Genomic DNA, 21,510 nt, shown 5'->3' on the forward strand with positions numbered 1-21,510 from the left:
GGGCAGCGGCCCCGGGGAACTGGGCGGGGAGGCGGGGAAAGCCCGGCCGAGGGCAGTGGGGGGGAGCGGAGCCAGGCCCAAGGTTGGGCGGGGGGCACAGGTGGACAGGGCGCGTGGGGTCGGGGGCTCGGCCCGCACGGACACTACCCCCCCAGCCCCAGTCGAGGAAGCGCGCCTGGCGGTCCGGGCCGGTCCGGGCCGTCCGGCTCCAGGTGGGTGTGGTGTCAGCGGGCTGGCTGTAGGAGGAAGTTGTTGGAAAGTCAGACCGGAATGGCCGCGAGGGAAGGCCGGGCAGGGCCCGGCCCAGATGGTTCCTGTTGAGGAAGCGGTGGGCACAGCTGCAGGCTGCTTCCCCGGCCCCCGGCCCTACTATCACAGTGACACAGCTGGCTGCCCGGCCCGCGGGCTGCAGGGAGACCTCCCCCACCGGCGCCTCCCCAGGCCCGCCCTGCGTCACATGAGCCCCTGCAGCCTCCCGCCCCCTCCCCAGGCCGGCGGGCACGGCTGCTGGAAGGCGTGGAGCTGTCTGGGGGACAGAGGCCGCCGGCTGCCGGAGAGCCGGGCCGGCCGCGGCCCTCTTCCCTCCCTCGAGGCCCCACGAGGTCAGGAAGGGCGCTCACGTCGGCCCCCAGAGGGCTGCTCACCTGTCGCCCGGCGCCAGGACTGCCTCCCGGACCCACCTCCAGTCCTATGTCCCTGGCGTCCCCCTGTGCTGGAGAGCGTCGCTGCGCCCACCGGCTGCTCAGTGCCCCGGGGTCCCCAGGAAGGGCAGCCAGGTAAGGGGATGGGGGGGGGGGGGGGGCGTGGGGGCCGGAGCAGGTGGTCAGAGTGTGACATCTCTAGGCTGCCTCCTGCCTGGCTCTGTTGACTCACCTCAAACCCACACAGCTGGGACAGGTGGCCCCGGAGGGCCCGGCAGGTGCCAGGCCGGGTGTGGGCGCCCCACCCGGAGGCAGATGCTGGAAGGGGCCTGCTCAGTGCCATCTAGGAGGGAGTGGGCTCTGTCTTCCCCCACGGGCAGGGTCCCGGGACTTGGTGAGGAAGGCGGTGTGTGGTCCTCCCGGCAGGACCCTGAGGCTTAGGGGTGGGATGAGGACACTGGGGCCACGGGGAAGAGGGCCTGGGCCGGGGCCCTGGGCTCCAGCGATGGTCCAGGACTCAACCGCCATACCCACTGATGAGCCGTCCCTGGCAAGACCCCTGCCCTTTGGAGCCGGTGCCAGACAGAAGTGGTGATGGGCAGGCCTCCCCGCCACCCCGTGGCCCCCACTGCCAAGCCCCTGGCTCACCCCAAGACTGGGGGGGCACAGCCGTGAGCAGGCGACCCCACTCCCCAGCCCACGCCACGTGGCCACGCTCCGAGGAAACTTTGTAACCTTCCAGACCTCGCAGCCCCAAGTCCTGCTGCTGGAGCCTTCTCCAGAGGCCAATTGGGCCCCTGACCCGCAGGCCCGGCACCCCGACCCAGGGATGTCCCTGCCGGCTCTGTAGAGCCTGCTTCCCCAACCTGCTGCCGTCCAGGCCCCAAGGGCCAGCCCCTGATTCGGGCTCTATCGGTCACCCGAAGCCAGGTGTGGGAAAGCCTGCCTTGAGACAGGGTGAGGAGTGCACCCACGGCATCTCCCACGTGTGGATGACTCCAAGACGCCTACAGGGTGGTGCCAGGTTGCTGGCCCTGGCACATGGCCACCCTGCCTCTCAGGCTGGCCAGTGGCTCCGGTCCGGTCAAGTTCCTGGTGGGCACCACACAGCCCCTTCCCTTCCTGGGGCAGCCCCCCCCCGCCCCCCGCCACTGTCTGGGAACTGGCAGTCGGGCCCTGCCACCCGCCGCGTCCTCGCCTGGGCCTCAGGGTCCTCGAGTGTCAAAGCCTGTCCTCCTGCTCCCTGATGGAGCCAAGGCGCAGCTCCTCCCAGGCTGCCGAGGGAGAGGACAGACAGCAGGTGCTCGTGCGAGCCTCGGGCTGTGTTGTGTTTGGATGGGGCGGGGGCGTTCGCGCGAGGAAGGAGTTTGAGGCGGCAGTGCCTCCACGGTGCCGGTGGGCCGCGGGCACCGGGGTGGACGGTCTCATGCAGAATCCCAGCCATCAGTTTATCGACCCCGCGGTCACTGCGCATGCCAAGCTCACTGCTCCCCCGGGGCGGGGGGGGGCTCCCCGGGGCGGTGGGTGTTTGGCCAGTGTGTTATTGGGCTCCGGCTTGTGTGGGCACGGGAGTCCCAGCCCCGAGGTACTCTGGCTTTTACGAGCTCACAGCCCATCTTTTCTTAATCGTCTGGCTCCACAGGACGGCCACAGCCAGGCCGCCCCAGACCCCACCCCCTACCCCCCCCCATGGCTCTGCAATGCTGGAGGGACCGCCAGGGAGAGCAGCAGGCCGGCTGGGGGAGCCCTTGGGGTCTGGAGGGTCTCGGGGTCTAGGACAGGCCAGTGGGGAGCACGGCTCCACCGTGCAGTTTCTGGGGCCCACAGGCACCCCAAGAATCCATGAAAACCTCGGAGACCCCAAAATACGTTAAGTGGCCCTAAAGTATGAAAGCAACAACGGTTGGTGGTATCTTCTGAAGGGTTAGGACGGAGCCTTTCCGCCTGAGAGCGAACACCTCTGAACGTGGCCGTGGCTGTCCGGCTGGCAGGAGGCACACGCCAAGGTCAGGCAGACGGCGTGGCCCTTCTGGCCGCCGGATCCCGCTGCAGAGCCCCGGGCAGGCGCCGAGCAGCCTGGCTGGGGACCCGGCACCCTCCGCAGCCCTGCTGTGGTGGAGGACCGGATGGGTCCGGACCCCACGGTGACCCCACGGGTGGTAGACCCGCTCAGGGCAGGGGAGACCTGAGCGTGCAGTGGGAAAGAGGAGTGTTTACCTCGCTCAGATTTATTAGGCGCCTACTGTATGTGCAGGCCCCCATTCCAACAAGCCCACTCTGCAGACGGGGAGACTGAGGGTCAGGTTGCTGTGCCCCCGACAGGAACCAGAGATGGGACCCAGTACACCTGGCAGAGGAGGGCCAGGACAGACCATTGAAGTCACTCCAATTTGGCCTGAAGCAGAGGAGGCTGGGGGCAATTCACCATGACCACCTGGGGGAGAAACTGAGTCGAGCCTGCTCTGGTATCACTGGGGAGGGACAACGTGGGGTCCAGGTGGCAGACTTCAGCCTTCGTGTGACCGGGGAGATAATGAGCATTCCATCCCTAGAGGCATCCAAGCAGATGCGGCTGGTGTTGGGTGGTTAGTGGGGGTTGGGTGAGATCCCACAGAAGGTGCCGTCCTGAGCCTGGAGCCCGGTGGAGTCCAGCCGTGGGCCACCTGGTCCAGGGTGGGGAGGGTCCAGAGGCCACCACAGCCAGCACGTGCACACTCCGACCCCAGTGTGCCCGGGGCACCCCGTGCAAATCTATCGGTGTCCTGACAGTTCCCACAAGCACGGTGGGGAGGCTCCTCCTCCCCACCACGCCCTCTCAGGCCCCGTCCTCCCCCTGCCCCCTCCAGCTTCCCCTTGACCACCGGCTCTTCTCCACATGCCCTTCCCTGCTGTATTAATCTCCTGGGACCGCTGTGACAAAGTGCCACCGACCAGCGGGCTCGGAATAGGGATCTATCCGCCCCCAGGTCTGGAGGCCCAAAATCGAGGTGTGGGCGGGGCCGAGCCCCCTCCCCCAGCTCCCGGGGAGGGTCCTCCCTGCCTCCTCCAACTGTGGCTGTGTCCCTCCCATCTCTGCCCCTGTCTTCATGTGGCTTCTCCTCTGTGTCCCTATGTCCTCTCCTTTCCTGTAAGGACACTTGTCATTGGATTCAGGGCCCCCCAGTCCAGGTGACCAGACCTGTAACCGTCCCATCTGTATCCAGGCAGCAGGCTTGGGGAAAGGCGCCCAGAGCCCGTACTGCCCATCTCTATCACGGCCTGTGGTCAGGATGTGGCCGCACGGCCTCCCGGGGGGCAAGGCCGTCTCTGTCCCAAGCCCCCAGCATCCCTCTTGTCACTCAGCCGTGGCCCCTGGCCGTGCTTGTGGGGACCGTCAGGACACCGATAGATGTGTACGGGGTGCCCAGGGCATCGGGGTCGGAGTATGCGCGAAAGCCCCTCTCCGCGATGAGGGCCCGGGCTGAGCCCCGCAGTGACCGCCTGACCTGTGACATGGCTGTGACCCTCTGCGTCTGTGCACAAAGTACCGTTGGCAACTTTGCTGTTCGATCTTGTCGGTATCGTCGCCGTGTGCAGGGCGGCCCTCCCGCAGGGGCTTTTTCCCTTCGCTCAGACCCCACGGAGACCTGAGGCGACAGGTCCCATCTCCCGCCTCCTGTTCCTGTCTCGAACACGCAGTGCCGGGGACCCTGGCTCGGGGCCTGCAAGCCCGCATGTCATGGCGACTGCCATCACAGAAAAAGATACCGAGGGTCCCAGGGACACCCAGCAGGCCAGAGTGGAGGCGCGATTGAGCTGGCTCTGTTGACTCTACAGACGGATGCAGGGTCCGTTCAGGGAGGGAAGCCGGCCCCAGGGCCACCGCCTGGCAGGAAGCCAGCAGCACCACGGAGAGATTGGAGAAGGGTGATTTGATGACCTTTAATAAGGGTCAAAGGTTAAACAGAGCAAAGGTTAAACACAGTCTGGGGGCCGATGTCCCTGAGCAGGGGCGAAGAAGGGCAGAGGGGAAGGAGCTGGGAGAGAGCCCAGGAGAGGGAGTGCAGTGGGGCTGTGGTCGTCCAAGGGGTTGGGAAGCCCTCAGGACACACACCCACCTGTCCCTCCCGCCCCCCCCGCATCCCCCGAGGCACTCTGGGTGGCCCGCTGGAGCCAGCCTCCAGGGCACGAAACTCTGGACACACAGGAGCCCTGGACTCGGTCAGGAAGCCTGGTTCCAAGGGCAGAGCCTGCAGTCCCCTGAGGCTTATGTCAGGACAAAGGAAGGCCACTCCTGGAGAAAGCCAGGACCCCTTCCTCCCCCAGTAAATGTGGGGCGTTTTGCTCCTGGGGCCCTCAGTGTCTGCTGGAACATGTGTGTCCGCTGCCCATGCGGTCCCTGTGCCACAAGCCTCCTGAGACAGGCCAACAGGAGGACACCAACCAGCCATGTCCTCCCCACCCACTGAACCCCGAATCTGAGCCTAGGAAGATAGAGCTGCCGGCCGGGTGCAATCCAGGCCAGCTTCCTGGAGGAAGTGGTCCCAAGAGGGCAGCTGGAGGAGGCAAAGAAGGCTTTCACTTCTCGAGGTATCTTGACTGCAGAGAGAGGCATCCGTGTTAACCTGATTCAGCAGCCGGCTGCGGGGGCTTTCTCACACTTTCACTTCCGTGACTACGGTTGACCAGGGGAGGCACAGCCAGGAAGCGTGGCCCGGGGGGGAGGCCAGAACGGGTTACCACTGAGCCAGGACTCTCCGTCCGTGTTCCCTCTGGGATCATCCGCTCTGGACGAGGCCTCGGTTGCTGTTAGACAAGGGAGGGACGGCGGCCGGGGAGAAGAGGGGCGTCACCTGGGCTGGCCACGGGGCCCGTGGACTCCGTGGGCTCCGGATCATTCACATGGATTGTTCTGCAGCGGAGGCTGGAGCGCAGTGGGCATTAGCGATTACAACCCCCGCCGGGGCGGACAGGCAGCCCCCGACAGCTGCCCAGGGTGCAGGCGGGCGTCAGTGCAGCTTCTCGGGCCACTTACAGACCTGCTTTGTCTCTGTCACTCGCGGGAGCGAGCCTATGACAAAGTCAGTCGGATCACAGCACGCCTGCACACAGGCCCTCCCAGGGCTTCCCACCCTCACCCTCATCGTTGCGCCCTTGCTGGCCCCTCCTTGCGACCGCCCCTCAGGCACCTGCCCTGCTCCCTCCTCCTCACCCTCCTCTCCCTGCTGTATCTTCCCCTTCTGTTTATGATTCTGACCAGCAAACGAGGTGTCTGGCGGGTCCCCACATTCACTTGTCATGTCACCCCGCTGGCACTGGGCCGCTGCCTCTGCCCTCTGCTCGCTGCCATCCCCTTGGTGCCCGCGGCGGTGCCGGCTCACGGGTGCTCAGCCCTTGACGGGAGTGGGTGCATCCTACGCCCGGAGGAGATGACCGTCCCCCCCACAGTGTGTGCCTGCTGACGCCACCACGGGGGCTGAGGGGGGCTGAGGGGCATGTAGGTCTGTCCGACAAGGAACTGAGGCCCAGAGGCAGAGGGTGAGCTGCCTGGGGTCAGCAGGCGGGGCCAGGGGCTGGAGCAGGACCTGGGCGCTGACCCTTCGGCCCCTAAGGGGCAGTGTTCAGAGACGGACCTGGAGGGCACCCTCCCTTGCAGGGGGTCCCCGTGGCCGGTTGCTGGGGGCACCTGGCGGCCAGGCCTCCTGGAGATGGTAGGCTCTGGACGGGTCACTTGGCCCCCCCAGTGACCCCGGGTGAGGCCCTGCCCCTCCCCTTCCTCCCCAAGGTGGCCGGCAGGTGATCTACATGGAGGGCGGCGTAAGGGCTGGCCCACAGACAGGGCTGCTTAGGCTGAGGCCACGGAGGGCTTCTGGGACCCACCTGAGTCCCCCTAGGCTGTGTCCGCCTCCAGTCCCCAGCCTGGCAAGGTCAAGCCCTCCAGATTTGAGGGCCAGCTCAGCACCTGGAGTTGAGGCCGAGGTGGGCCTGGAGACTAGCGATGGAATCTGCCAGAAGCCTGTCCACATGGGCCTCAGCTCCCTCCCAGGCAGCGGGGACAAGGACATGGTGGTCCCTGCTCGACCCTGATGGCCTCTCCTAGCCAGAGGGTGTCCCTGAGGCAGCTGGGGTCCCCTCTCTCGCAGCCTGAGGAGCCTCGGTGTGGATAGTACCGGGCAGTGGGAGCCACAGGGCCCAGGGCCCAGGGCCCCAGTCAGAGGCCTCGGTGCGTGCAGACCCCCTCCCCAGCTATAGAGCTGGTGGGTCAGGAGGAATCAGGTGTGGCCCCCTTTGGGCTCACCAACTGGGACTGGCGTCTGAGAGAACGTGGGCAGACCCCTCCTCGGGTGCGGCCCCCTCTGCCCCTGGTGCGAGGGTCCAGGCGGCACGATGGAGGAGAGGGGTGCACCTGCCCCCCAGGCCAGCGCAGCCTCCCCAGGGGGACACGGTGCTGGGGGCATCGCTGACGGTCTCCCAGGCGGCAGGCAGCCCTGCGAACAGGGACATGGAAGCTATTGTTCCCCAGGCTGCGGGAGGGGACGGTGGGGGGGGGGGGGGGCAAATCCAGCCCAGACTCCTACCTGGCCCGGGGTGCGGCTTCCCTCGGCCGGCCTGCAAGGCACCGTCGGCCTAACTGTAAGGTGAGGACACAAATCAGAGAGGTCAGAAAACCCGCCCCGGGTCACACAGCACGTCCCCAGCAGGCGCTCCCCGACGGGGACCTCAGGAAAGGGATCCCCCGGCATCCGCCGCCCAGGGGCGCGGATTCACTCAGCAGCCCCCCACCCCCGGCCAGACCCTCTCAGAGCCTGCGGTGGGGTCTGGGTGGCCTACGCTACGGAGGGAGCCCAAGGCAGGTGCTGCCTGACGCCCCACAGCTGGCACCTGGATCACACGAGCACCAGCTGATGTGGGGCAGAGCTGTCTGCCCGGCCCGGGGCCCCCCAGCGAAGCCCCCTCTGCTGCTGCTGCTGCTGCTGTGAAACCTTTGGGGAGCGCAAGAGCGCTGGCCTCGGCCCGGCCTACCGCTGCCCGCCAGAACACCGGACGCCGAAGCGTTGTTTCTGACGCTCCCTGCCGCTGGGGGCGTAAGACGGGTGTGGACCTCCGGTGTGGCTCCCAGAGGGGGGCGGGTGTGGACAGGGGTCTGTCGGAGAGGAAGCACTGTGGGGCGCGAAGCCTTGAGGGGACGCAGGGACAAAGGCACAGAGGAACTTGTAGGTCTGAACACGCGGGCAGGTGGCAGAGAGGGGCCCGGGCCCAGCACGGCCCTCGAAGTCCGGGGAGCTCTCTCTCAGTCCTTACCCTAATGACCCTCGGCCCCAGGGGTCTGGCCCTGGTGCCCGGACCCCTCCCCTGGGCCTGAGGGGCCTCACAGACACCTCGAGGAGGGATCGCCTTTGCGAGGAGGCCCAGGAGGGGGATGGGACGGTTCAGAGGAGGCCGCTCCGAGGACGAGGTGTGGGCAGGGGTCTGTGCCCTGCTCTGCGCGGCCTGGCTTCCTGGACTCTGTGCGCTCAGCTGTGCAGCAGCGGGGTGGTGACCCCACGACCCCGCAGGCCCGTCCACGTTTGTGACGTGGGGACGACGGCCAGACCTCGGACGGGCTGGGGGACTGCTGAGAGACGGCTCTGGTGAGGCGGCCGGCCCTGGGTCCAGCCCTGCCTCCCCGCTCCCCTTCCTGGTGCTCACTGCCTCCCGGGAACCTGCCCGTGAACCCCTGCAGTCCCTTCCCTGCAAAGGCCACTTGGGGCGGCTCAGAGAGGCCAGTGGAGAAGGAACTGGGGAGCTGACCCCGCCCTGCGGCCCCCAGAGCTTCCTCCTTCCCTCCCAAGTTGGGGTGCATTTTGAGTGTGTGGAAAGCCCCGACCTCGCAGACCCTACCAGGGGGAGCAGTCGGGGAGGAAGGGCCAGCGGGAGGGGCAGGGGGGACCTTTGCACATGGTCCCACCTGGCTGTGCCCCTCACGGCAAACTGCAGTGAGCGTGGGCCCCAGGCCGCGGGGCCAGCCTGACTCGGCCTCAGACAGGGGCCCCTCGGCTCCGGGGCTGGGCCGCTGGCCTCTCCTCACAGCTGGGCTCCCCGACTGGGACACAATATCTAAGGTTCCCGCCCCGCCCCCCGTCTGTGCAGGGCACCCCAGGGCACGGGACCCCAGCACCCAGAGGTGGTGGTTCGCCTCCCCAGCACCTCGGGGCGGCCCCACACCCCTGCTTTCCGCACAGTATTTCCCAGGGTCCTCAGAGGAGGTCTTGTCTGGATGGTTCTGCCAGGCCTGGACACACACACAGACAGACAGACAGACAGACAGACGCCAAGCCCATTCCTGCCCCTGTACCACCAAACATTGTTCCCCAGTTACACGGAGGTTGGGACCAAACATCCTAAAAGCAGGTGATAGGCAGCTGACAAAAAGTGCAAGTCAGAGCCCTTCCCCGCCTTTATGGCCCCCGGGGGGGCACCGCGCTCCCAAGTTCAGGGAGGACCAGGAGGCCGAGAGGGGCTGCGCCTGGCCCTGGCCCCTCAACCAGGCTTCCTCGTCCCAGCGAGGGGCTGTCCCCACCTGGGGCTCTCCGGGCGGGGCGCCACCCAGAGCTTTGGGGCAGAGGGTGCAGCCGGGGCGACGAGATAGGAGCAGGCAGCTTCCTGTCGGAAACCGAAACTGCCAGGTGCTTCCCTTGCTCCCTGGGGCCACCCAGACGCAGCTGCAGCCCAGCCCTCTGCCCCGGCGACGAGGACGACCGGGCCTCCCGCCACAGGGGCCCCTCTGAGCTTCAGTGCACCCCCAGCAGACAGAGGTGGCCCCAGCCCCCAGCCCCCAGCCCAACCTCAGCCACCCTGGCGGGGTTTCACAGTCTTGGTGCAAAAACAGGGTGCGAAATACCTTAATAACTTTTAACTTTGAATACTTGTAAAAAGGAGGATGTTTCCGGTGGGTCAGATTTAACAGAACACAGCATTAAAGCCAATTTCACTGCTTTCTTGGTCCCCCTTTCCTCCGGCTGCCAGAACACGGGGCATCTCCCGTGCGGCCCCGTCCACAGACCCGGGACAGAGGAGGCACAGGCCTGACCTGTCGCCAGCTCCCGCCCCCCACCCACCCCCCCCCCCCCCGGTTCCCTGCTTGTCTGGTCCCTTCGTCTCTGAGGCCCCCTCTGTAATTTGAGCTCTGAAATAATTTACACACACCAGAGGGGCCCCATCACCGGGAGCAGACAGGCGAGCACCCTGCACCTTCTCTCTTTGGAAAAATGGATTATTATAGATTCGCCACTCCAGCCATGAGCTGATTAAAGCCAGGCTACCGGGGCAGGACCCGTTCCCGCTGGGGTCTGGCCGGAGCTGCTGGACCCCAACCACCTTCCTGCTTCCTCTTCTGTCAAATGGGCCAATAACGCATCAGCACTTAGTGCCTTGAGGCTGGACCCACCCAGGGGACTGGTTTATCTGTGTGTCCTTCCCAGATACACTGTGATTTTTGGTATTTTAAATTGTTACATAAAAGTATCGTGTTCTATATATTCTTTCCCGGTTTTTCCTCCTCGATGATGCGACATGGGTGTGGGCAGCTATCTGTAGCCCAGGGCTGCAGGGCGGGGCTGGGAGGGAGCCTCCCAGCCCCAGTGGATAAAGGCTTTTCGGACGGTTGGAGTGGCCAACGGTGGTGTGGATGTTTCTGGAGGTCGTTGGTGGCCGTGGCTCCTGGGGGCTTCCTGTTTGTGGAAACCAACACCGGCCAGAGAGGCGAGGCCGGAGGCAGAGCGCCGGGCGGGGTGCCTCGGCCAATCCGGTCCAATCCTTTGTGAATGTGGGCTCAGCGGTCAGCCCAGGGGAGGCCACGGGAAGGGGGGGGGTTCCAAACGCGAGCAGAGAAGGCCGTGTGGCCCGCCTAGGTGTGGCTCTCGCCCGGGCACACCTCCCTTGCCTGCAGCCGCCCTCCTGCTCCTGCTCAGGACACAGGTGAACCCGCCGTGCCCGGGGCTGCAAGCCTGTGACCAGAAAGTCAGCTGGTGGAAAGTGCTGGCATCCACAGGCCGTTGACGATGTGACCCGCGTGTGACCCGCTCGGCTCTAGGAAGCAAGAACCCGGGTTCTGAGCGGCTGGGGTGGGGCGATGCCTCGGACCCTCCATGGCGCCAGAAGGAAGGGGCCCGCGGGACTTTCTGCGTCTGCCCGTTTGCTGGCTGAGCCCCCAGGCACCCCCCACACCAGCCCACTGTGCTGGAGAAGGGGCTGCGGCTCAGGCGGGGGGAGCCAGAGACTCAGCTATGGAGTGGACACCCCAGGGCAGCCGGCTAGAGCTCCGGGGTCCTGAGGCAGGGGTGTGGTGATAAATGGTGGCGGTGGTCAGAGAAGCACGTCTGGGCGCCGAGCTCTCAGGGGAGTGATTTCCCTTCATCTTCTGGCTCAGCGAAGGAAGCGGGCTGACCTCCCCGCTGAACCCCGTGGCACCGAGACGGCGTGGCGTCACTTGGTAACGGAGGGGCCTGACCCACGCTGGACGCCAAGGGGGTGTCGGTGTTTTGGTCTCTTATTAGTTTCTGCTCGCTTGTCTCCTACGATGGTCTTGGGAAAACACAAGTTCCCTTCAGCGTGGTACTTCTCACAAAGCCACCTTACCCAGCTCGGTCACATCGGGCCCTTGGGTTGCTTCTGTTTGGGGGGATGACTGTGGCCTCGTGGCCACTCGAGAGGCTTGCAAAGGTGACGGCTAGCCGCATCCCACAGCCTGGACACGGGGTTGTGAGAAGCATGGTCTTAGCACCTGCTCCCCAGCCTCACGCACACGCGTGAGAGATCCACGTTCGTGAGCGCACACGGAGGGCACACGACTGTTCTGCACATTCTCTGCTCTGTAGGCGTGCAGCCCACTCAGCGGGAAACACAACAATGTGGCAGAGGCGAGACGGGGGCCTTTGGGGGGCACTGCACCAAGAACACCCTTCCAAACCAATGAGCCGACACGGGCCCCTTGACGATGGTGCCAACATGCCGGTTGGTTCAACAATCAAAAGTCATGTTGTCCACCTCACCGCACATTTCATGCTGAACACGTGCTTGGGACCTATTTCCATGAAAACTGAGAAGCTGCAGGTTTACCTCACTCAATTAGTGGAAATGTCACCACAAAAGCAGATTGGCAGGGCTGGGGACCACTCCACCCAGACTAATATTTGTCAGCTTTTATTTCAAACAAGCATGGTATTAAATGATCCAACTGTCTCACTTTGGAACTCCAATTCTGATATAAATGGACAGCTGGATAGATGGATGAGTGGATGGATGGGTGGGTGGGTGGAAGGATGGATGGATGGGTGGATGGATGGATGGACAGACAGTGAATGGATAGATGGATGGGTGGATGGATGGATGAGTGGATGGGTGGATGGATGGATGGATGGATGGATGGATGGATGGATGAGTGGATGGATAGGTAGATGGATGGATGAATGGGTGGGTGGGTGGGTGGATGGATGGATGGATGGATGGATGGATGGATGAGTGGATGGATGGATGGATGGATGGATGGATGGATGGATGGACAAATGGATGGATGGACAGATGGATGAATGGATGGGTGGATGGATGGATGGATGGACAGATGGATGAGTGGGTGAGTGGGTGGGTGGGTGGATGAATGGATGGGTGGATGGATGGATGGATGGATGGATGAGTGGATGGATGGATGGACAGACAGTGAATGGATAGATGGATGGGTGGATGGATAGTGGGTGAATTGATGGATGGATGGATGGATGGATGGATGGATGGTTGGATGGGGGGGATAGATGGATATGTGGAAGGATGGATGGGTGGGTGGATGGGTGTGTGCATGGATAGATAAGTGGATGGATAGATACGTGGATGGATAGATACCAGATGGATGGATGGTGGATGGAAAAGGAAGAAAGTAGGAAGGCAGGAAGGAAAGTACAAAGAATACCTTTCAAAAAGTTAAAAACAATTCTTATATGAACATACAGCAAGCATGCATCCAGCAGGACAAGATGAGTCAAAGGTGTGTCCGGCAGGATGGCAAAGAGGGCTCAAGGGGGAACATGGGCAGTTTTAAATCCCATGAGACAAGAATGTCACAGAAGACACCACACCAGACTCAGTATAAAGCACAATCTTTTCTACCAAAGCAAAAATAGTTTGCAACTTGTCAACTGCCTACAGGTTAACACCTAACTTAGAGTCTGGGATCCAAGGGACCTAAGTAGAAAGTCAGCAAAGGCACGTCCCCTCAGGGCCACTGACCCTTGACAACCTGGCTCAGTCCCAGAGGACTGAGGTCATCCTATTGCCTTTACGCACGGCTGGGACAGCCGTTGCCACCAGAGGAAGGTATCGAGCAGGGAGCCTCGCTGGGTTTTTGTGCCCCGAGGCGAAGCCGTGTTGTCGGACTCAGGCTGCAGGGGGGGCGGTGTGAGGTGCGACCACATAATCAGGAGAAGGAGCTCAGGAAAGGTGAGGTGAGGTGAGGACAACGTGCAGACCACAGGCCCAAGTTTTTGCCGAAACAAAGTGGAACTTGAGGACGTCACGGATTCCACTTAGCTATCTTGTCCACAAACCTGGAAAGCGGCCTCGCGTGCGTGTGGGTTTTAAAGACCCCTGCTGGAGGCCCTGTTGCACAGGGCAGGGCTTGGGGGCCGGAAGATTCTCCGTTTCTTTTCCCCGGAAGTCCGATCGATCTTCTTTCTGGGAGACCCCTGCAGGCCAACGGCCCTCCAGCCACAGCATCCCCGCTGCGAGTGAGGAGACGGGAGGTCGGAGAGATGAGAAGCCTCACAACTTCTGTGGCCGGGCCCAGCCTCGAACCCAGGCCTGTGCCTCCCTGCCTATCCCTGCCTGCGCCAGGCCGAGCCGCTGCCACCTGGGATTCCGAGCAGGCAGCTCTCGCCAGGGTCAGAACCGTGCCTGGCAACCGGGTGCTCAAGAAGCACCAGCCGAGAGAGGGTCCCGGACGGCTGAGCGTCAGGGGCTCGGATGGACCCTGGGAACATGACGCCGAGCGCGAGGAACCAGACACAAAGGCCTCACGCCGAGCGATTCCATGCACATGACACGGGCACAGCAAACCCAGAGAGACGGGAAGTGGGTTCCCGTTGCTGGGGCGGGGGCGGGGGGGGGGGGGGAGCAGGATGCCAGCTGATGGGAACGGGTCCCTCCTGTGGGGACGAAGCGTCCTGAAGCTAGACACAGTGGCGGCCACACTGTCAGGACGCTCACGGCCTCTGAATCGTTCATTTCAAAATGGTTAAAATGGGCAACTTTCTGTTCTGTGTCTTTTACCACAGTAAAAATAATCTTGGGGTGCTGGGGGACTCCGTCGGTTGAGCGTCCGACTTCGGCTCAGGTCATGATCTTGCGGTCTGTGAGTTCGAGCCCCGCGTCGGGCTCTGTGCCGACAGCTCAGAGCCTGGAGCCTGCTTCGGGTTCTGTGTCTCCCTCTCTCTCTGCCCCTCCCCTGCTCGCAATCTGTGTCTCTCTCTGTCTCTCAAAAATGAATAAATGTTAAAAAAAATTTTTTTTTTAATAATCTTAATTTTCTTTAAAGGAAACATAAAACCGAGGCCGAGGATGGGCCCTGAATCCAGGCCTCAGGGTCCTGTTGACTCCTACGGTGCCTGTCCCGCAGCAGCCGCAGACCTTGGAAACTTGTTGATGGCTTTGCTCCGGGGCACCCTGTGTCCCAGCCCTGCTTCTAGGGCCTAGGGTGGCACTCTCTCCCTTCCCGTCACCTGGCCTCACCTCCAGGCTTGCTGTGGGGGGAGCCGGCCCCCAGCGTCTCTGCCTGGGGCCTTGGAGCCGAGAAGGGGCACCGTGGCCCCCTTTCCTTGTCTCCTCTGCAGACCACACAGGGCACAGATTTGTGACGTGGGGGGTGTGCCCCAGACTTCACCTTCAGAGCAAGTCAATGCAAGCCACGTCCGTGTGCAGAAATTGGGCAGGGAGGGAGTTGGTGCCGTGACCCCCACCACGAGCACGGGGCACTAGGGACGCCCTCCCGTTGTCACACCGGCTTCTGTGCTGGGGGCGTGCAGAGTGCCCCCGGGGCCAAGGGAGACCCTGAGTGTGCAGGCGCTCCGCGGGGTTCAGCAAATGCCACTCTTAGAAATGTGGTTCCCAAGAACCTCTCAGACTCTGGGCTCCACTGACTGGCCCGGGCTACAGCCCGCTTCCCCGGGGCCCGGGAGCCCTTCCAGGGCTTGTGACTGGCGAGGCTGGCCTCTCCAGCTCCTTCCCGCCGAGCACGGACCAGGCTTCGGCAACCTTCGCGGCACGGTGCTTCCACTGGCCCCGGCAAACAGAGCGAGCTCGAAACCCACTTGCCTTCAAGTCCTGGGTCACACACGACCCCTGGGGGTCAGCCGCCCCTGCAATCCGTGGACGACTGATACTTTTGTCAGTACAATTAGAATGTCAAATCTGGGAACCTTCCACCACTCACCCTCCTTCCTGCACGTCTCTGTCTTCGGCCATGAGTCATGTGGCTTTTCCAAGTCTTCTTTGCACACCTGTTATGGCAGGTCTAAGAAAGTGCTAGAGACCCTGGGGCAGAAGGAAACAAGGGAGGCCCCAGAGACAAGAGGACAGCAGGCTACACTCCAGCACCTACTCACAAGATCTCAAACAACTCACGCCATGGATCCCAACCTTGCCTTCCTTTGCTTCATCCGTGGATAGAGCTGGAGTTAAAAGTCAAGTTTCAATAATTTTTTTAATGTTTATTGTTGAGAGAGAAAGTGTGAGCAGGGGAGCGGCCGAGAGACGGGGAGACACAGAATCCGAAGCAGCCCCAGGCTCCGAGCTGTCAGCACAGAGCCCGACGCGGGGCCCGAACTCAAGAACCGTGAGAACATGACCTCAGCCGAAGTCAGACGCTGAACCGACTGAGCCACCCAGGAGCCCCTAAAAGTCACATTTCAGATAAACAGCTGAATATAAGCATGTCCCCAGTATTGGCTGGGATACATTTATACTAAAAATTATTCATCATTAATCTGAAATCCAAATCTAACTGGGCATCCTGGGTTTTTATTTCCTACATCTGGCAACCCTGTCCATACAGGACTTGAACCCTATGTCCAGTAGGATCGTGTGCAGCTGCAAATAGCAGAAAACCTAACAGGAGTAGAGACCAGGTTGGTTGTTTCTGTCCCGGTGACGCGAGCCCAGAGGCGAGCGGCTCCGGCTGTAACGAAATGCCGCCATCTGGGACGGAGGCTTTTTTGCTCTGGATTCTACCCTCCACGTACTTGTGGCTTCCGGGCTGCAAAGTGGCTGCACCACCTCCAGGCATCGCATCTGCCTTCCGAGAAGGAAGAAGAGGAAGAGAGAAGAAAACTGGGCCAGCCCCTTTTCCTAAGGAAAACGGGGGCTTTTGTAGAAGCCTCACTCAGCAGACTGCTCTTTCCACCACGACAGGGCTCCTGTCCGCGTCTCTGAGGCTCCTTCCCAAACCAGGACTTTCTGACTTCTAATTTCACATCTTCTCTGCTGTCTGCAAGCAGCCTCCGCACGCGGGGCCCCATCGGCCTGGCTGTGGCCCCACCAGGTCAGTACAGCAGGTGGCCCCGTGAGCATTCCGCCACTGGCCGTCCTCAGGACCCTGGAGGATGGGGAAAGACCATACTGCCCTCGGCCCCCGTGCCGAGACATCATTGTAATACCATTTGTGTCTGAAGGGCCTCTGGAGGGCAAAGGTGGCAGGAGCAGTGACCCAGGGCCCGGGCTCATCCCCAAAGGGTCTCCTTTTATCCCCGAAGGCTTCTACTGAACATCGTTGGAGGGGACAACAGACCTGTCCTCCTTGGAACTTTTAAACAAAGAGCCGCCCCTCCTCCCGGGGCTTCCCTTTCCCCGAGTTCTCTCCATTTTTGCAAGCTTCTCTGGGACCCTTCTCTCCTGATTCTCTCCCCTTCGCCTGGCTTCCCTCCGTCTTGCTCCCCCGCCTCTCTGACAATCACAGCATCCTGCTAATTTACTTCTAGAACATTGTCTCCTGTGCCTGAGCCTAAGGGGAACAGCACGCCCTGTCCTCACCGCCCATCCCAGACCGCCAGGCCCCCGTGACAGCCGCCAGCCACCCCGGGGCCCCAGGGGCCCCACACTTTTCCCAGGCCTGGCTTTCCGTGCCAGTCTGGCCCTAACTGTGTGCCCGTGATGGAGAGGCGCCCCCGTTCGCCAAGGCCCATCAGTGGCCACAGCTGCTATTTGTGTAACGGTCCAGTCACATCTGTGAGAGCAGGACCGTTTTGGTCCCACAGGTCAGTGCCCTTGGCTCCGGGCACAGAGCCTGCCCCACAGGGACTTCAAGTGACCCAACCCCTTTACCAGCGGAAAGGGGGTGGGCCCGCTCATGTCTGCTGGAACCAGGGCCATGAGGACGCTTTCACCCCATTCCCCCGATCCCCAGCCGTGAATGGTGCCTGGCACGACCCGGCCGGGGTGGGTGCTCGGGGGGGAGTCGGTGGGCTCGTGGTCTACAGTGGGGGCGGCAGAACTCGGACCCGGATTCGCTGGAGCTCGTGCTCACACACCAGCCTCAGTCTCCCCATCAGGAGAACGGGAATTTCTCCCCCTCCGCAATTGCACAGGCACATGGCACCCGAGGGCCCTTGAACCAGAGCATGTCTGCGTGGGAGTCTTGCCCTCCCCCACCGCCCCTGCCCTCCCCTGCTTGGCATCCCCCGCCCCTCGAGATAAGACTTCTCCTTCCCTCCACGAGGAGTTCCCCATTCGAGGCGACCGCACCACCCCCCACTTCTCCCCGGGGGTTTCAGGTTCTTAGAATTATTTTAGGTCTTCTTCCCCACACGGCCTGTTCTGGAGCCTTCCCTCCCAACGGGCTCCCTCCCGCTGCGGCTTCTGGGGCTCCCTGCGCCCCGAACTGTCCTGCCGGAGCCCCACTGATACGCGGCCTGCGCCCTTGGGCAGGGGGGTGGTGCTGAGGCTCGGAGGTGCTTTGGTCCTGGGTCTGCTTGGATTCTAATACAGCTTTCTTGAGACAAGTCACAGAGCATATGATTTACCTGCTGGACGTGTACGAGCCGGTGGTTTTTAGCACATTTGCAGAGCTGCGCAGCCACCCGCACCTCCTAATTCTAGAACATTTCCATCCCTCTATTAGACGCTCTGTGTGGCTTAGCGGGGCCCCCTGCCCCCTGCCCCGGCCTCCCGCAGCCACCCACCTGCCTCTTCTGGACAATTCGCATAAGCAGGACCCTGTGACAGGAAGCTCTGTGTGCGGCTGTCACGCAGCACGACGGTTTGGGGACCCACCCGCGTGTGGCATGAATGGGGCCCACATTCCTTTCCCCGGCTGAGTCACGTTCCACCGTCTGGACCGTGCCCGCTTCTCAGTTACCTTTGCTCAAGAGCCCGGTGTGAGCCCGGCCCACTGCCTGTGCTGTGTGTGTGACAGGTGAGCTCCCACCCCCCTCTGGGCATTGCCGGCCATCCGGTGCGGCCAGCAAGAGCAGCCCCACAGGACTGGCGTGCGGGTGCAGCAGGGAGGCCTGGGGACGACGCTGGCGGGGGCTCCAGCCATCGGCCTCTGTGCGCAGAGCTGTGGCAGACACAGTCTCAGCCCGGGGCGCCCCGGCCACGGGGGCGGAGGCATTTGGGGGGCAGGCGACAGTGGCAACTGGCCAGGGGTCCCAGGGAGCGGGCTCGATTCCCGGGTCCCCGAGCACTTGATGCGAACAAAGGAGTTCTGTCCTCAGTGGGTCCCGCTCACAACGGCCCTCGGGCGCAGCCACAGGGGCTTCAAACCTCAGGGCCGGCTTTGTTCTGGGGGGCGGGGGAAGCACCCTGGGCTCCTGGCCACCGTGGATTTGGGGCTGAGCCACCGTCACGCACACGCCGCACCTGCCGGGGCTCGGGGGTCTTCCCGCCCTGGCCCCGCACGGCCACACGGCCAGCTGCCGGGGTCTGGCCCTGAGGTCCCCGGGGAAACGCTGGGCACGCTGTATCCGTGTGGCCGGGGAGCGGGGGAAGGTGTCCTGCCCTTGCCATTGAGGTCGGGAGGTAGGCGCCATTTAACCTCCGCCATCCCTTCGAGCCTGTGCCTTTGCGGGGTTTCCCGCCTCCGACTCAGGGGCTCCTCCTTGTTGGGCACCTGAGGCTCTGCCCCAAGAGTCCCCACCTCCCCACCCTGAACTTCGTGGGGGCCTGGGGCCAGGTGGGGGAGAGCGGCAGGAGCCCGGCCAGCTGCCCTCTCAGACCCTCGAGGCCACGTGGCTGACAGAGTCTCCTCCCCAAAGTCTCAGGGGAGGGCCTGTCGTGCTGGCCCAGACCAGTCAGCGACCGGGCAGCTGTGGCTGAGGGGCCGGGTCACCAAGTGGACCTCGGCTGTGGGATGGTCCCCTGGAAGGGGCCCGATGTGGTCAGTGACACCTGTAAGTGGGTGTGGCCGCGCTCAGGCCTGTGTCGTGTCAGGTGCGTCACACACGAGGATCCTGGAGGAAGGGACTGTTCAGCTCAGCAGATGAAGAGCCTTCGTGGCGTCGGAGGGGAGGGAGCGCGGCCCGTCCCCTCCCCGTCCCTGCTTCTGCTGGCTCCACAGCAGCCCCGCCCTGACCCTGACACCCCAGCTCAGCAGCTCGGCGGGAGGGACACTCTTCCACACCCAGCTTCAGGCCAGGAAGGTTCCGGAGGGTGCTGGCGGGTCCGTTACCAGAAGAGGGGGACCGTGCGATCCGGGTGACCCCCCCAGGCCGTGTCACATGCCGTTAGGAGGAGGGTGGGGCGGGTGCCCATCTCCCCGTGGGACGCGCAGGGAGACTGAGGCTCAGACACATCATGGGGCCTGCTCTGGAGGTCAGAGCCCAGCCGCCTCTTCTGGACAATTCCCCTTGAGAGAAGCCCGGAGACTTCACGCTATTAAGATTCACGGGATGTAGTCTCAGCCAACAGTCCCAAAGGTCTATCTTCCCAGAAGTAAATTTTGACTTCGACAGGCAGAAATCACAGTCCCTGGGCACCGCAGACCAGCGAAAGATGCTGCCGTCAGCAGTGACACGGCCTAGGAACAGAGAAATCTCACCCGTCTCTGCTCCTTGCCCTGCTCCCCAGATGAGTCCCCCCCGCCCGTGCTCCCCCCCACCCGCCCCCTGGAGCCCCCAGCTCGCTTGCACTCGGACCAGATCCTCCTGGCCCACGCGCCTCACCACACCCCCAGCCCCACAGGGTGGGGCAGGGGCCTCGGGCTGTTTCTAGAATCTGATTTTCGGGAGCCTGGGGAACATGGTCTGGGGTCTCGGGAGCGGGGTCTGGAGGGATGCCGGGCACAGTGGACAGGTGCCGCACACCTCCACACCCTCCCTCAGGCCTCCAGGGCCGCGTGAGCCCGGCATAGGCACCGGCCGGGCGTGACGTTGCCACAGCCTGGCCGTCGGGGCTGGATAACCTCTTCCAGGAGAGGAGGCAGGTGGGGCTGGACTGGGGGACCCACGCACTTGCTTCCAGGCTTCTGTGCCACCCCTTGTCTCTCGGGGGCCCAGGCGTGCCGGGGCGGCGGGGGGAAGGGGGGAAGCAGGGGGTCTCACCGTCCACAGAGATCTTTCTGTCCTCACCCGGCCTCAGAGCTGCTCACTGCACCGGCCCCGCGGGGCAGTGGGAAGACGAGGACAGACTGGACAGATGTTCGCCTGAACAATCGGGGCTTCTTGGCCAGAAAAGACCCCGCGGGGGTCATGTTCCCCTTTGGGCCCCTGCAGTGACCCTCCTAGAACTGACAGATGGGACCTGGCCAAGCAGAGAGGCCTGGCCAGGACGCGGGGCCTCCCCGCTCTGCGGCCGTCTCCCCACGTGTCAAGTCAGGACTTTGGCCTGGTGACCCTTCTCCTTCTCTGTGTCCTGCTGTCGAAGGTCACAGTTACCGAGGACGGTGGGGGGGCCCCAGGCAACTGTGAACACGCCAAGGTGCACGGAGGGCAAAGGGGGATCCAGGGAGCCCAGAGGAAGGGTGACCCCACCCCCAGACACACCCTCCCTGCCCTGGCGCCTTGTCCTCTGTTAGTGCCCCTGGGGCTCGGGGTCGCTTCGGGGGATATTTGAGGGACAAACGGAGAAGAGGTGGGTGTTCCTTTGTGGGCGAGGATGACGTCGATTCCGTCAGCTGCTCTCTCAATAGCAAACACAGCGAAGCCATCTTGACGGAGCCCTGAATGTGGGTTCTGGATAATTTGGGGGCACAGCGGGGGTGCCAAGAGGTCCCCCGGCTCCCGGGAGAAGCCGTGAGCAGCTGCACTTGGGCTGTCATGGGGGTGAGAGGGAGGCCTCCCCCAGACTCCAGGAGGGCAGGACAGGGAGGCCAGGTGGAGCTCGCCGGCAGAATGTTCCAGGTGGAGGCAACTTTGCCTCAGGTGGAGGCAGCGTGATGGGCCACAGCTCCAGAGCGACAGCATGGGAGGGGCCTTTATCTCAGGCGGGAGTCACAGGACCAGATTCGTCTTGCAGAAAGCCGTCCTGGCGCCTTGCAGGGAAGCGTCCGGTGATAATGACGGCCTGTTATCGGAGCAGGGGATTCATGTGGGCTTGGAGACCGTCCGTCCTGGGGCCACGTCCCTCTCGGGCTGACACCTGGACACCTGGGCCTGCCCGCCCTGGCACCTCCAGTCTGTTCTTGTGGCTCACAGAGCTCAGCCCCCCCGCCGAGCTGCCTGGGGGGGGGGGGAGAAAAGGGGCTGCTGGGCCGTAGGGGGGGCCACAAACCCACCTCCCCTCGGGAGCCGTGGGGTGACGGTGCGTGGCAGCCAGGGTGCCGCAGTGGCCGGTGACAGAAACCTTGCTGGGGAGCTCGGGCAGGACGGGGAATGTGCCAGCTCAGTGACAGGCCTCAGGAAGGGCAGGGTGGACAGCTGCGGCACCCAGGTCCGGC

At 63.4% G+C, this 21,510-nt stretch overlaps 1 protein-coding gene across 3 annotated transcripts in view; it reads left to right on the plus strand.

Annotated features, from left to right (window-relative positions):
* The first annotated feature begins 254 nt into the window (after positions 1-254).
* CBFA2T3 (CBFA2/RUNX1 partner transcriptional co-repressor 3) overlaps positions 255-21,510 on the plus strand; it is an 82,525-nt gene continuing 61,269 nt past the window's right edge. The window contains exon 1 of one of the 3 annotated variants that reach the window (XM_027076420.2): positions 255-776. In XM_027076420.2, the coding sequence (XP_026932221.1) occupies positions 308-776 (469 nt within the window). In that variant the 5' untranslated portion in view covers positions 255-307. The remainder of the gene's footprint in view (positions 777-21,510) is intronic. The other 2 variants (XM_027076421.2, XM_027076424.2) reach the window with 2 other exon arrangements.

The sequence above is a fragment of the Acinonyx jubatus genome, chromosome E2, assembly GCF_027475565.1.
Source record: "Acinonyx jubatus isolate Ajub_Pintada_27869175 chromosome E2, VMU_Ajub_asm_v1.0, whole genome shotgun sequence".
Classification (NCBI taxonomy): domain Eukaryota; kingdom Metazoa; phylum Chordata; class Mammalia; order Carnivora; family Felidae; genus Acinonyx; species Acinonyx jubatus.